The following is a 16,074-nucleotide window of genomic DNA, read 5'->3' on the forward strand; positions in this document are numbered from 1 at the left end:
CAACTTTAATCCGGTGAGGTCACAGCCAGACACCGTCGAGTCGTGCACCTCAATTACAAAACACCATTGATGAATGAATGAATGAATTCCTATCTCCTTAACAGAGCCCTCGGGTCTGTCGCTCCAAACACCTTCCATGTCGCCCAAACCACCCAGCTAGTACACCACCTCGAGCCGGGTCCAGGAATACGGTTCTCCAGCCGCAGACCTGCACCCAGCCGGTCTGAAAATAACACGCCTCTGAACCCGGGACTCGACCTGCCAGAAGAGGTGTTTGCTCACAAGGCGGGAGTCAACTGCCTAGCACTCGATCAATTCGAGGCCCGATAGTGCGTGCCGCACCTCGCCATGGTCATCGCATTGAGTTCTAACATGGAACAGCATGATATCGGGCGGGGCGGACCCATCGATTCACCTCTGGGATCTCGAAACAAGAGGATCGGAGCTCGAGCACGTCCACCGGTCTTGTGCATCGGTCAGCAAGTCTTCGCACGGCGACGCGCATACGCACGCGATCACTTCGCTCTCCATTTACCCGTTTGATCCCGTCCCGTCCACCATCTTCTCGACGTCGCACGATGGCACTTTGAAGCTTTCGGCCTTGCAGTCGCCATCCATTACTCCTGTCCATACGTTCAATCTGGAGTGTACGCCCTATGCACACTCGTTCTCGTCTCAGCCGGATACTACGCTGCTCGTAGCGGTAGCCACTTCAGAGCCATCGGTTCGACTAGTTGATCTGCGGTCAGGATTGTCAACTCATGGCTTGCCGGGACACAATGCACCTGTACTCTCTGTGGCATGGGCTCCTCACCGGCCACATCTACTGGCATCTGGTTCAGTGGACAACCGAGTGATCATCTTCGATGTGCGTCGCGGGGGCCACAACTCTGCTATCGCAACCTTGGACATGGATGATCCGGTAGGACTAGTTCCCCCAGGGTCCGGGTCTGCGCCAGCGGCATATGAGAGTCGACCGGCTTTTGCGCGACACGCTCGCGCACACAATGGCGCCGTGACTGGGGTGCGCTGGACGTCCGATGGCAGCCACCTCGTGACTGCAGGACAAGATGCGCGCATTCGCGTATGGGACTCAGCCAGCGGCGCAAACACACTTGTACATTTTGGGCCTCGAGTCCGGAACAGTGCTTCGTCGCACTTGGCAGAGCGAGCTCCCTTGATTGTGCCGAAACACTTCATGGACTCCGGCCATGAAACACTGCTTTGGCCGAACTTCCATGAACAAGACGATCGTGGGGAACTCTTCATGTTCGAACTCCGCGAAGGGACGTTCATCAAACGACTCCGGGTCCCTGGTTTGATGGCCGGGTCCCAAGGGTCTCGAGGTCGCTCGACTGCACTGAGTGCCGCGCGCATCAACGACTTGGTCTGGCGCGGCAACGGTGGCTCGGGGGAGGGCATCGAGCTGTTTTCTGCGCATGGCGATGGCACGATCCGGACATGGGTGTCCCGCGAGCCTGACGGGGAACCCGACGAGGAGGAAGAGGCAGAGCACGCCGACCGCAAGAGGAAACGGGACGTGCTAGAGGAGATCTACCAGGGGTTTTTAGGGCCGGACAATTCTCGACTACAAGGAGAATGACCATACAACAGCACAGACTCATGATCTCTGAACGATACAGGCCACTTCGTTTATAACCGCATAATACAGAGCATAATAAAAAAAAAACCACAGTTTTACCCTAACATACTCTAATATAAACCCTTCCCAGTGAAAACCCCTCGAATCACCCATTCCGCAGCGTATGCTCCCGAACCTTCTCCCCGGAATCCCCATCCTCCTTAACAAACCGATCAAAAGCCGACGAAGTCAACCCAGCATGCTTCACATCGCGTGCATCCCCCTTGGTGGCGGGGATATTCGTGCCCATAAACGCACGCTTCGCCTCCGCGCCCACAGGCAGCGTGTCACCCGTCCCCGTCACCACCTCGCCCGTAACGCCGACATCGCGCGTCGACCGCGGCATGTCCGTGGCGTTGTCGACGGCGGTTGCCGCGGACGGCTGTGCCAGGCCCTCGTTGTCGAAGTGGAAGTGCTCGGCGCACTGGTCGGGGCGTGGCACCGACGGGATAGTGCGTTGGAGGCCGGCGTCGTTGGGGATGCTTGTGCCTGTTGCGGCCATTTCGGAGAGGGTGCCGCCTTGGTGGGGGTCTTGTTTTTGAGAGACCATTGTGTGTTTTCCTTTTTCTTTTGTTCTTTTAAGGTTGTTGGTTTTGCGGTATTGGCTAGAGCTGGAAGTGTAGTAGGTGTCAATGTAGATGGGTTGAAGCGTTGAACTTGTGTTAGTGGATAGAGGGATAGATTATTTCCATGGGGTACTGCGAAGAGAGCAATTATATTTCATTGTAACAGTAACTAGTTAATGAGGCGCTCGATTCCATATTCTGTTGGCGGGCTGATGTCACTACTCCAAAATGCGGATGATGGAGTGATGATATCACGCGAGGAGCTACCTTAATTGGTGGCAACGACAGAAAACGAGGAGGCACGGATTGCACTGCATTTTCAGGGCAAGTCTAACCAAGGTAATTTCATGGGATTTGGGATGGTAGCAAGGTTGGGATGTGAGATGGTGACGAAATGCCCAAGGTCCACTTCCAAGGCGCGAGCGCTCCTACTGTTGAGGAAAATGACAAACAGGGGAAGTCAGAATATGAGTATTGGTCAATAAAACGACTTCTACAGTATACCTGAATATGAAGAGAACAAATTCATTGAGGTAAATACTCGTGAACTCCAAGAAGAAGCAACAATAACATTAGTATTGAGAAAGCCAACGCAGATACAAAAATGGAAAGGGAAAAAGATGTTGGAGTGAAGCGAAGGACAGTGGAAAGGCCCTAACGATCGACAAGAAGCTACTACAAGCAGTCTCAGCTCAATTCACAGGACACCGCCACTTTACAGGATGAAAGCCAGAACACCCATGACGGCGGCGGCAGCCGAGAAAATGCCACCGGAAAGGCGAGCGGCGTCGCCGGTGAACATGGGGCCGTGTGAGGCCGAGGCCGAGGCCGAGGCGGACACCGAAGCGCGAGAGCTGAACTCAGGCGAGGCTCCACTGGGCATCATCTTGGCCATGCCATTGGAAGGCATGGCAGAGCCCATGGAGGACGAGGCCGGGGTAGCCATGGGGACGTGCACAGGGATCTGGGAGTACGAGGCCGCATGGCTGTTCAGCGGAGAGTAGTTGTAGCTCTCGTACGGGATGTGCGACGAGGAGGCCATAGGGACAGCGGCGGAGTGCACAGCTGGGGTCGAGTACATCATCTTGGGGTCAAAGGCTGACGACTGCATGGGGATAGCGCTCGAGTACAGCATCTTGGGGTCGGCCATAGCAGAGGACTGCATGGGGGTTGCGCCCATGGGCATCGAGCTGGCCTGGACGCCGTGCGAGTAAGAGGGCTGGGCAAAGGCCATGGGGGTGGCTGTAGCCTGTCTGTACTGGGTGTGTGTCTTGGTCACGGTGTGCACGACCTGGGCCTTAGCGGCGCACTCGGGCGCGTTCTCGTGCTCCTCGCGAGGGGGAGTGTGACTCTTAGGAGGGCCCTCGAAGGCGTCGCTAGGGGGCGAAGCCGGAGCGCCTGCAGGGGGACCGGAGAGAGGTCCGGAGGGGGCACCGTGGGAGGGAGGTCCCTCAGGGGGAGACGGGGGGCCGTGAGGAGCAGACTCCGGGACTTCAGCGGGACCGGCGGGGGGGTGGCTGTATTCCATCCAGGGAAGCTCAGGGACCGGGGCCGGGTGCACGTTGGTGAAGTCACCCTTCACAGCGTGATTGTCCTCATGGTGCTCGTTTACATCGCTGTTGGTGTCCACGGTAGTGGGATCCACAAAGTCGCCATCGCCGTCGTAGCCGGATGGGCCACCAAGAGCGGTACCACCGTTTTGGGGCTCAGGAGCGAAAGCACGGCGGAAAGGACGAGCACCGCCAGCGGGAGGGCCGCCAGGAGGGCCACCGTGGGGAGGGCCACCGTGGGGAGGGAAGTGAGGCGGCGGGGGAGGCGGGTAAACATCCTTGTGCTTGAGGTCAATCGAGTGGTCATCCTTGTAGGCCTCGTTGACGGCGCTGTTGGTGTTCACGTCGACGGGGCGAGAGAAGCCCTGGCCGCCATCGTTGCCGGACGGTCCGCCCAGCGCGGTACCACCGTTGTGGCCATGACCGGGGAATCCGGCAGGTCCGTGGTCACCGTCGTTACCAGACGGTCCGCCCAGCGCGGTGCCACCGTTGTGGCCATGACCGGGGAATCCGGCAGATTCGTGACCACCGTCGTTACCAGACGGGCCACCGAGAGCGGTGCCGCCTTCCTCAGGACCGAAGCGCTTCTCGAAGGCGTCAGTCGGGGTGCGCAGGGCGTGCGAGGGCGGGCCCGAAGGACCACCCGCGTGGCCACCAGGAGGACCGGCAGGCGGGCCGTTGGGCGATCCGTGAGGACCGTGAGGAGGACCGTGAGGACCGCTAGGAGGACCACCCGGAGGGCCGTGAGGAGGACCGCTAGGAGGACCACCTGGCGGGCCGTGAGGCGGGCCGTGGAAAGCACCGGGGGGACCGCCGTGAGGCGGGTGAGGCGGGAAAGGCGGCGGATGGATGTCCTTGTTCTTGACGTGAATCGAGTGGTCATCATCACTCAGCTCATTGACATCCGTGTGGAAGTTTCCAGTGATGGGCATGTTAAAGCTTTGGCCCTCGTCATTGCCGGAGGGGCCACCCTCAGCGGTGCCCCCAGAGGGCCAGCTACGCTTTGGGAAAGAACCCCCTCCATGAACATGACCAGGGATGGGCGGGCCAAAGGGCTGCGGTGCTGGGGGCGGGTACACATCCGTGTTCTTCAGGTCCACGGCATGGTTTTCCTTGCTCCACTCGTTCACATGGCTGTTCGTGTGGACGTCGGCGGGGTAGGGAGCAGGGATGTTGCCATCCCCGTCGTTGCCAGACGGTCCACCCAGAGCCGTGCCGCCATTCTGGGGCGGGACGCGACCCTTTCGATTCCGAGTCAGTTATGCATCTTATAGTCAGGTTTTTGGGGCAACGAACATGGTGGCCTTCAAAGCCCTGCGCTTGAGCAGCGGCGACCAGGAGGGCCAGCGGGATTCCACCAACAAGACCCTTCATGATGAGGTTGCAAGTACTGTAAGAGATGTATCAAGATGCCCGTAGTTAAAAGAGTGACTGTAAGCAAGCGCTACGGGAGTAGGCAAAAGAACGGCTCAAGAAATTGGAAGATACTCCCTCAAACTCAGGACGAAGGAGGCTTTCGGGGGCCTCAGGAGATCTTCGAACCTTTAGTACCTGGTTTACATTCATGATTAGTCTGTGCGACTCGCCGTCGGAATGCGGATTGATGTGAGCGAGCCAGGTCTCCAGATGGAACCAAGCGGCAACCAAGGCCTTCAGAATGTTGTTGGGAATGGAAAACAACATCACAGGTCCGCGGCCAAGCCCCTTAGATCATCGTCGATGGTAAACAAGTGCCGTGTGGTTTCCTGTGGAAGTGCAGAAGTGACATTCTCCGAGGGGTGGAAGAGGGATGGATCTCCGGGGGGAATGGAATTCGCCGTCGCCTCCACCAACCGTCGGCGCCAGGGGGTGTGTTTTGGTACTCCATCAAAGGGCACGGCCACGCTGTTGTGGTATGCTCTTCTTCGAGTGTCCGAAATATGGACGATCCACAAAGGGCTAATGGCAATTGATCTCATTCATCGAGAGATGTGTGAAACGCCGTGGGGCTCTCCATAGGCATGCCAACTGATGTCAGTCAGGCAGGATGCCGGTCTGGCAAGTCACAATAGCCCAAGAGGACCTGTGTACTGCCAGCGACTGCACAACATAAATACACCGCTCGAACTACTCCACGGTGGGTTGCTACTCTGCACCAGAGTGCTTACAGGAGAGGGAATGTATCCCGTCTTCGACATTCTCCCCCCATCGCCCTCACTGAAGAGGACCCAACGGGAGGCGAACTTCCTATCGAGGATCATTGATCTCCAGAACCAATCGGACCCGTAGGCCCGAAGGCAACACATCGCCGTGGATTCGGGACGATGGTCGTGGCGGGTTCTGTTAGCTTTTCGATGATGAAGAAAGAAGAATTTGCTGTGATCGATTTTGCGCGTTTTGTAGGTGCGGTCACGTGGACGGGATATCGTTGTTCCCGCGGCCCCACACTGGACTGGCGCGTTACGAGAATACACTCGACATCACCAGGGGAACTACCGGCCAGCATCATTTACCGGAATATACAACAGATCCAGCCAGTTTGTCCACTGGTTGCAATGATTACTGCGTCCAGACGGTGGAACTGTCTTTTTTTCAGATTGAACTAGGAATATCAAATGGTTGCGCCCAAACTCCGTCCCTGATGTGTGCCAAAACAAAAAAAAAATGTATAAACTCAGGGCCAAGCGTGGTCCATGCTTGTGAAAATGAGTGGCCGACCCAGTGATGTTCAACCGGGTCCAAATGCACTATGATCAAGATCGTAGACAGTCAGCGTCAAGTCTATTTCATCCTGGTGGCTGGCCACCACTTACCCATCACCCTCCGACAGCCGTGTGCTGGGAGTCGGATCTCCAGGCTGCACCTCCCACCGCTGCAGTAATCCCCAATGCGATGGCAATCATGGTTCCTACCGTCACCACGGCCACGATCACTTTCAGTCCCATCTTTTGACGGGTGCTCAATGACTGCAACCATGTCCGCGGCTGGTTCTCTTCCTCCCACAGCTTCGATCGTCGAGGGCTGTCGGTTTGCAGTGCCGAGTACGGGCCCGCGTTCTCGAGGTCTCGCAGTTGACTGTGGTTGCGGCTCGACATCTTTGTTGAGAAAGCCAGTTGCTCGAAGGAGATGGTCGGGGAACCATGGCGATAGAAGGGAGAGGAAGGTTTGGCGCCGACGTGCGGGTCAAAGTCTTGTGGGTGGGCATCGTTGAGACAGGGACTTGAATGAGTGGAGCGCACGGGCGATGGACATCGAGGGGTAGAAGGATGTTTCTCGTCGTTGCTCTTGATGGATGCGGCCACCTGGGCCCCAATTACACCGAGCCCATGCAAACTCATGGCCGGGAAAAAGAAACTGGGTGGTCGATCGGGGATGGTGACTCCCGGGAATCAGAAGATCTTGGAGAGAGATCTTCTTAAACTCCGACGCTTGGATTTGGTCTCGTCGGGGGTAGGCTTGGGCTTGGGAGGTCGTGAGGTGATTGCTTCGACGGGGATGGCCACAGTAGCGACACCTCCATACATAAACAATGCCGTGTCAACCTGGAATGCGCTCCAAGTCCAGGCGGACCGCGGCAATCTCATCACTCGGGTGACTGCGCGAGAAGCACGATAACCAATATAAGAAGAGGAAAAAAAAAAGCTGCACTGGATGGGCAAATGTTGGTGCCCGGGGAGTTTTTGATGTTAGGAAAGGACTTGAACCCGGTGGCTTCCTGATAATTCCAGTGCTGATTATTTCTCGGCAGTCACTCCACACGCCCAGGTCACTGGGGGATTTTTGGGGTGAATGAAAATCCAATTGCCCTACATTCGAAAGAGAGAGGGGGAGTTCTCTCCGAGAAATGTTTTTTTTCTCACTGGAGGGGGACGAGATGCAAGGCCGCTTGCTACGATTTTGCTCTCATCCCTAGATTGGCAATCTCGTACCACTCGATGCAGCATTCCCGGCTCCCTTCGTGGAAGGGATTGTCTTTCCCTGCAGCAAAAAGAGTGCTTTGATTGGCACATTGCTCAGTGGCATGTCCGTTCCCTTGGTCGATCATTGAAGTGCCTTGTTCGCCCATCCCTTCCAGAGGCTGCGTTCGGCGGTCTCCTCGTCCACTTCAATGTGAGGATCCCACCCTGGCCTGGATACAGCCTATGGGATGTAACCTGCTCTGTAAGGTCGCTCAGCAGGTAGGGCAACTGGCGCCTCATTTCAATTAGGGCTCGAGTCTATCTTGACTGTGGTCGGTGTCTTTGGAACATTGTACAGAGCGGTTTGTTTAGTTACGGATCATTAACTTCGGCATCTATTGTCGCTCTATTTATTTGGACATATTGAGCCTTGTATACGCTTGTCTGTCGACTATTGACACTGTGGTACTTTGTGTTCCTGTGTTACTTTGCATCTACTACTGGTCTAGCCCGGTAGGAGGAACGACACATTTATCTGTTGACTGTGCTGGGTTCAGGCATAAAATGTAAAAGAACGATGTAGACATAATTCAAGTCATACTTTGATACCTTCAATCTTCAACTTTAACTCTTTGTTAGTGCTTATCCCAGATTAGGGTCTGCAAATTCCTGGAGTCGCATGCACCTACCCGAGGTTATCACCCACAACCCGCATGCGGCCAGCCTAATTTAGTATGTTTAGTACGTTTATTTTTACTGATATTTCTTTTCTGGTTTACGGAGAGTAGTAGAGTTTCTCGGATAATTGAAACTAGACAGTCCAACCAAAATTTTGTGAATGAAATAGCAATGTCTACTCCAGATATATATTTGAGACCAACCATCTATATAGCTCCACCCTATGTTAAGTCTTATGGCTCAGTAATAAATCGAATAATTAATTCATCTAACAGTCATTAAAGAACCTAAGAATATTCTTTTTCTTTTTTTCTGTAGAAAATGAGGGCTATTGATTATATACTACCAATAAACAGGTATGAAAAATAAAAAAAGAAAAACATACAACAGCCAGGATTCGCTGGTGGTCACCCACTGTATAGCACCCCACTTTAGTAAAATCCATATTCTAACCCCTTTTTTCTTTTCTCTCTACCACAACGAATATGCGATATTTTAGTACTGAAATTAGTGCAAATTATAGGTAAAACAATAAATTATCAGAATCTACTCGCGTAGCGATTATTTTTGCTCTCGAAAATAGCTTAAATCCTACTAAAATCGCTTACGATTTAAATCTTAGCCGTACTATAATTTACCGGACTCGCGATCGCTTTTAGTAATACTATACTCTTAAATTATTGTCTAGAAGTAGTAGATCTTCTAAGATTAGTAATTAGACTATTCGATATATCTATCGGATAGCCTATCGGAACCCGCGAATAAGTTATAGAGCCTTTAGAGTGAATACTCCCTATTTACTCTCTTGATTAATAATTCGACGCGTTTTAAAAGGCTACAGGCTTTAAAAATAGAAGAGTAAGAAATAAATACCTTTATTAAAGTCGGTTATATAAAAAAGACGTGTTTTTATACGTGAATAGGTGAGTTTTTCAGATTAGGAGAATCTAATCTTTTCTAACGAATATTTATGTTACGCACTGGTCACCTATGAATGTTAGCTGGAACCTGAAGGTATACTTCTCTCAAGATACCAAGACACAGGGGTCTTTCTAGTTATACTAGAAGGCCAAGGGTCTCCTAGTATCAACGATATCTGGCCTCGCAACCGTACTGTTGCCTTGTTAGTCAGGCCTTATATAGGCTCGGGTCTGTTGAGGTATCGAGGAACGGTCAAGGTAAGGGGTGCTTAGTGATAGAAGTACCGAGGGTGCTTCACTACTAGAGGGGTTGTCTTGAGAGGATTATAGTGTAAACGAGACAATCTGAGTTAAACTTATAACTGAGGTTGATAATATGAGTTAAACGCGAAGAGCTAGATATATGGTAAATGAGCGTCCTTATATATCCTTCTCTTTCTGTCGGTATCTTGGTAGATGGTAGTATAGTAGCTGTTAGTGACTATGCTATCGTTGATCGTTCTATTATTTCTTGGTTACGTGACGCTAATATCTCTGTTAGTATAAATCGGTTGGCTCTAATGTTCCTATTCTATAGGACGCTAAGGCGTTAACGTGGCTGGTCCGTAATATCACCTTCCCCTCTCGTGGGTTTTCGTCCTTGAAAATATAAGTAGGCTTACGCTGTCTGGTTATCTTCGAATCTCTTTTTTTAGTAAGTGCTTTTTTCTTCTTCTATCGCGTTATACCCGCGAAGCGTAAAGCTAACGTTGTCCTAGAAAGCGTTCCTAAGGTATCTCGAAGTCGAGGTGCTAGTTACGAGTATTAAACGGAATATATTTAACGATTCGGTTTTGTCCCTTCGGTTCTTTACGAGAGTTATCGCGATTCTAGTAAAGAGTATGTGATGGATCGAACCCGAAGATATTCAAAATACGTGTTATGTACGCGGTAGGGTTACTTATATAAACGTGATTTCTATACTAAAAAGGAGTAGTCTTTGTTTTAGTAAATAAAGAAGAAAATAATAACGGATTTATCGGCCGTTAATAACGAGTTAGATTTATTAGAGCCGGAGTTAAATTAATTATAGGCTCGTCTATTGGAGGTGTAGAGTAAAATTGCTGAGACCTTAGCTCGTTATGCCCGATTACGGAAATAATAAAAATTCTTGGAATAACGCGGGTTTAAAATATTAGAATATAATATAGAATTGTTGGTAATTTTAGATATAAAGAAATTATCTCTAGAGTAGGTTTCCCTTTCTACTCTCGATATTTAGTAGTTATCGTTTATTACTAAGAATCCGAATTTTGATTAGATTCTGGCGGAGATTGATTGGATACCCCCTGAGTTCTAGACGAGTGTTAACTCCGCGATTATCGATACTAGTGGAGTTATCGAACTAGTTGGGAGTAACCTGTTAGGTGTTTAATAGGTTCCTATATATTTTTAGAGGTATTATACCCCTTCTATTTAATAAGATAGTAAGGCTTGTTACTGATGTGTTTATTGTCTAGAATTTTTTCGATTTTATATTTGTCTTTAGTTTCTTCCTCGATCTCTACGTTGGTAATGAGTTCGGCGTTTTCTGGTACGGGTTCGAGTAACGAGATATAAAAGACTGGATGGATGCGTCGTATGTTGTTAGGTAGATCTAAGAGATATATAATTAGTCCCCTTTTTCCTTTAATAGTGAATGGTCTAATTCTTAAGTGATCGAGTTTGTTACTAGGTCGTTTAGTCTTAATGTTTCGACGTAGGAGATATACTTTCTCCTCTTTTTTTAGGTTAGGTCCCTTCTAGTAGCGTCGGTTATAATATTTTTTTATATAGAGGTTGATAAATTCGATATCTCTAGATAGCTGTAAGTATAGCTGCTTGAGTCCTATAGCTAAAAGGTTGGCTGATTCTGCGATTGTCTGTTTGCCGATTGGTTCGCCGATGATTATGGGATTATATCTGTAATTTGTGAAAAATGGTGTCTCGTTGGTTGTTGAGTTTATTGCGTTATTATATACGAGTTGTGCTATTGGTAGCAATCCTGCCTAGTTATTCTGTTGATAGTTAATGTGGTATCTTAGGTATTACTCGAGGGTTTGGTTGACCCTTTCTGTCTGTCTGTTGGTCTATAGGTGGTATACGGTAGAGAGTCTATGCTTAATATCTATAAGGTCCGTGAATGATTACTATATATTTAATATGAATAGCTTATCTCTGTTAGATGTGATTTTGTTTGGTGTGTTATGGTTCGCGAAGATATAGCGAAGTAGTATATTCGCTATTTAGGTCGCGCTGATCCGTTTAGTCGTTAGGATTATATAAGTATATTTGGTTAGTCTGTCGACTATAACTATAATTATATTATATTTATCCGAGTCTGGTAGCTTCGTGATAAAGTCTATGGTGATCTATTCCTAAGGTCTTATAGGGGTTTCTGCGGATTGCAATCTTCTATATTACGTGTGTTTTGCTGGTTTATTTCGTTAATATATATTGTATTATCGAGTGTAGTATATGATTTTTTGTTTTATATTCGGAAAGTAGAAATTACGTGAGATCTATTCTATAGTTTTTTTGGTTCCTATATACCTATATATAGGTATATCGTGGTGACGTTTGATAACTTCTTCTTGTAGTGATATTGGAATATATATTAATCTATATATATATACGAGTCTGGTTTTATCTATTGTTAATTTGTCGTTTTCCGCTGAATCCTTAAGTAAATCTTGTATTGCTTGGTCGTTGGTAGTAGTTTCTCGGAGCTATTTTAATAGCTTATCGTTCTCGAGTTTAATAGTTACTGCGAGGATTTATCTATTATAGCCGATTGATCCGTCCTTGTTCTATTTAAGGATTGCTAGGTCTGCTGCTTTAGTGTTGAGTTCGTAATCTGGTCGTCGGCTTAATATGTCGGCTTAGCTGTTCTCTGTCCTTTTATAGTGAATGATTCTAAAATTATATTACGCGAGGATTTTAGTCTATCGTGTTTATCGTCGAGTAAGTACTTTAGTCGTTGTGAAGAACGTGAGGTTCTTGTGGTCTGTTTTAATTGTGACTATATATTTAGCTTCTTCTAGATATAGTCTCTAGACTTAGAATACTAATACTATAGCTAATAATTCTTTATCGTGAATATCGTAGTTAAGCTCTGCTGCGATTATCTTTCTTAACTAAAATACGATTGGTTGAGGCTTATCGTTATCGCCTAGTTAGGTTAATTGTACGTCTAATACGTAGTCTAATATATCCGTTTTAATTATGACTAGCTTCTCGTAGTTGAATACTACGAGGATCGCGTTTTCTTTAAAGAGTTCTTTAAGGTCTTAGAATAATTTTTTTGCTGCGTCGTTTTATATAAAGTTTTCTCCTTTTTTCGTGAATCAATAGAGTCCTATTACGATATATACGTAGTTTAGGATTATTCGTCGATAGTAGTTAGCGAGTCTAAGGAACTTCTAGATATTCTTAATATTGCGTAGCGTTAGCTATTCGTGAATACTTTTGATTTTTTCTTTTTCTATACTAAATCCTTTAGTACTAATAATATATTCTAGGAATCCTGTTTCCTGGATATAGAATTCGTATTTCTTGAGTTTGAGAAATACTTTAGCTTCTCTAAGCTTCTAAAGTACTTTCTTGTTATATTCGACGTGGTTTTCGAGGGTCTTAGAGAATATTAAGATATTATCTAAATAGACTATAATAAAGGTATTGAGGTATTTATCTAATACAGTATAGATAAATCGTTAAAAAGATACTAATACGTTAGTAAGGCTGAAGGGTATAACTATATATTCGAAGTGTCCGAATTTAGTCCTAAATGCCGTTTTTTACTCGTGGTCTATACTAATCCTGATACGATGATATACGTCGGTAATATTATACTTCGTGAAGTATTTTGCTCCCTAAATCTAATCTTAGATCTCGTGAATTAAAGGTAATAGGTATTGGTCTTTGATAGTAATTAAATTTAAATATCGATAATCTATATAAAGACGTAGACTTCTATCCTTCTTTAGAATGAATAGGATCGGGTATTTTATTAGTGAAGTTAATTTGCGTATATAATCTTTTTTTAGGTTTTCGTTGATATATTCTCTTAGTATCTAAGACTCTTTCTCGGATAGCTAGTAAATTAGCTTAATAGTAGGTTCTTTGCTTTTTACTATATTGATTTTATGGTCGAATAGGCTATGCTCTAGTAGTACCCTGTTTGTTGGTTTTGTAAAAATATTCTCGAAGTCTTGATATTCTTTTAGAATTTGTGGTTTCTTGTTAGTGGTATAGACCTGTTTCGTTTTGTGCTTAATTATAATATAGTCTCGTAGTTTATTGTTCGTTATATCTAGTAATTATTCGGTTATCGTGATAACGCTGATATTGTATATTTATATTTTATTTTTCTGGTATTATCCTATGATCTTGCTTATGGGACTCTTTTTAAGTTCTCCTTTGTAGGAACCTTATATATTGTAATACGCGTCGATTAGTAAGGTGGCCTTATCTTGGGGCCGAGAGCTTTCTTTAGGTTCTTTCTCGTAGGAACTCTATTAGATATCGGTCTCTCTATGACTCGGTTCCTTTAATTGTGTTATTAGATTCTTTATAGTCTAGGTTTTATATATCTCTTTATATAGGTATTTGTCGAATTCGATTTTTTCTATCTACTAATTAATCGTTGGATTGTGCTTCTGTAATTAGGGTATTTTAAGAACTATATTATATTTCCCTAGTTCGGTGATATTAAAGTTAATTAATTTAAAATGCTCGTGGGTTGTTATTAGAATATTTCCGCTCTCGTACGTAATTCCTAGTCCTAGGCTTTCTCTGTTAAGTCCTTAAATTGGTATCGGTCGTGGCTTCGTGTAGCCCTAAATTTGTATCTATTGCTAGTATCGAGGGTTTATAAAGTTACCTACGGCTCCCGAGTTAAGCATCGCTTTAGTCGCTTAAAAGAGGATGCTAATATTAAGCTTTATATACTTTCCCTATATTGTTACCGCTATCTATTGCCGCCCTTCTAACTAGTTGTTGGCGCCTTACTCGTAGATCTTTTGTCCGTTAACCTATGTTCTGGTGAACTCTGGTTTCTATCGAGGTTTCCTTATCTAATTTAAGGTTCATGGCTCGATACTATAATCGAGTTTGCCTTAGTAATAAATTAGGTAAGTATTGTCGTAATATATAAATATTAATATATCCTAGTAGTCTAGGTATTGTGCGTGTCCTTTATATATGTACTATAGGTTTAGATAGGGGTATCCGAATTTTTTGTCGAGTCGAGCTATTAGTTATTAAAAGTCCTTATCGTATATATTAACGCTTCCTGTTTGTCGGAGTTATTATATCTTTTTAAGCGAGTCTTTACTTTTCTAGGGGTCTTCTTAAGGCGATTCCGGAGTCTCCTAAGAAGTCTTCTAAGGTTTAGGCGTTGCTAGAATTTCGATTGGTGTTTCTAAGATGCTGTATCCCTAGCTAAAGGATTCTTCTGATAGATCCAGCGAGTCATCGTTCTCCTAGGGACTATTCTAGGTCTATCCTTGACTCTCTACTATTTCTTAATTAATCTCTAGAAAACCTTTTGACTCTCCTTAGTTAGGTATACTATCGTTGGCGAATTCCTTACGTATAATAAATATATCTTCGCGTTTTAGGATCGGTGTCTACGCGGTACTTAGGTTTAAGTTATACCTAGTTACTTTAGGGTCTTTGTTAAGGGATTCTTTATCCTAACGGTCGTCGTTCGTTACGTAAAGTTACTAAGCTAGTACTCTAGTAGTGTTATAAGCTCCTCTATCCTACGTGGCTTATAGTTGCTATCGCCGATTATTATTATTTAATGTTTTCTTATGGTAATCCTTGATCTAGTGGCCTAGCTTACTATAATAGAAGCAAAGATTCTTTCTTTTACGTTCTTTTTATTCTTTGGTCGGAAGTCTCGCTGTATCGAGCTTTATAGGTCTTAATCTATAAGGGTTATTATTATATAATTCTTTTACTGATTACTGCCTTTATCTTTATCTACTGTTGTAGCGGCGGAATCCCCGTAGGATATATCCGGTGCTATTCTATCGTGCTTTACGTTATTATTATCTACGTTCGTAAAGCCAGTTATCGAATTTGACCACTATCTCGACTATCTGAGATAGGTCGGTTGATCGATTAATTCTTATAAGTTCGTCTTTAATTTCTTTTTTAAGTCCTCGTTCGAACAGCTAAATATATATATTATTATTGTAATCGAGATACGAGATGATCTACTAGAATTTAGCGGCGTAAATACTGGCTAAGCTGGTTTATCGGATCTATTCTAGTCGTTGCTCTATAGTTCGTTGCGTATCGATATCCCCGAATATCTGTTCGAGTTTTCTTTTGAAGTTAGTATACGATTAGAAAATCGCCTAAGTTATATCTCCCTAATCTAGTTATTTTTTCTCGTTGAACTCCCTAATATAGGGCTCGAACTAATTAAAGACTTATCCTCGAAGATAAGTTAAAATATAGATAACCTTGTCCGCTTCTTCTATATAGTTAATAATACGTAACTATATATCTATCTAGGTCAGGAATCCTCGAAGCTTAGATCGAGTTCTATCGAAAAAGTTAGGTTTCGGTGGTTTTATAGACGTTACGGGTCTAGTTCTCTCTTGGATAAGTTACTCTTAGAGCTAACTAATTATGTCTATAAGTTACGCGTTGGTCGGAGTAGATTAGCTCGCGGAACCACGCGAAAGGTTACTGGCGTTATCGTTACCGGCTATAGTTGTCAAAGCGTTAACGTCTTGTATACTATGATTTAAGACGGGCGTTTAAAGTATTACGTATTGGTCACCTATAAATATTAGCTAGAACCTA

The 16,074-nt window shown here is 45.9% G+C and overlaps 4 protein-coding genes across 4 annotated transcripts; 1 reads left to right on the top strand and 3 right to left on the bottom strand.

The window, feature by feature from the left end:
• Window positions 1–81: 81 nt before the first annotated feature.
• Window positions 82–1,603, top strand: NUU61_005259 (WD repeat protein; the record flags this gene model as incomplete). The annotated part of the gene is made up of 2 exons (XM_056655841.1): window positions 82–329; window positions 382–1,603. The coding sequence occupies 2 exons, from the start codon at window positions 82–84 to the stop codon at window positions 1,601–1,603; spliced, it is 1,470 nt and encodes a 489-aa protein (XP_056511454.1).
• Window positions 1,604–1,748: 145 nt separating this feature from the next.
• Window positions 1,749–2,192, bottom strand: NUU61_005260 (uncharacterized protein; the record flags this gene model as incomplete). Its single annotated transcript, XM_056655842.1, has 1 exon — window positions 1,749–2,192. One exon carries the CDS (start codon window positions 2,190–2,192, stop codon window positions 1,749–1,751), a length of 444 nt encoding a protein of 147 aa, XP_056511455.1.
• A 731-nt stretch (window positions 2,193–2,923) lies between these two features.
• CweA (uncharacterized protein) lies at window positions 2,924–5,132 on the bottom strand (the record flags this gene model as incomplete). Its single annotated transcript, XM_056655843.1, has 2 exons — window positions 2,924–4,999; window positions 5,055–5,132. 2 exons carry the CDS (start codon window positions 5,130–5,132, stop codon window positions 2,924–2,926), a joined length of 2,154 nt encoding a protein of 717 aa, XP_056511456.1.
• Window positions 5,133–6,553: 1,421 nt separating this feature from the next.
• NUU61_005262 (uncharacterized protein) lies at window positions 6,554–7,075 on the bottom strand (the record flags this gene model as incomplete). Its single annotated transcript, XM_056655844.1, has 1 exon — window positions 6,554–7,075. The coding sequence occupies one exon, from the start codon at window positions 7,073–7,075 to the stop codon at window positions 6,554–6,556; it is 522 nt and encodes a 173-aa protein (XP_056511457.1).
• Between the last annotated feature and the right edge of the window lie 8,999 nt (window positions 7,076–16,074).

The sequence above is a fragment of the Penicillium alfredii genome, assembly GCF_028826965.1.
Source record: "Penicillium alfredii strain IBT 34128 chromosome Unknown utg000007l_segment0_segment0, whole genome shotgun sequence".
Taxonomy (NCBI): Eukaryota; Fungi; Ascomycota; class Eurotiomycetes; order Eurotiales; family Aspergillaceae; genus Penicillium; species Penicillium alfredii.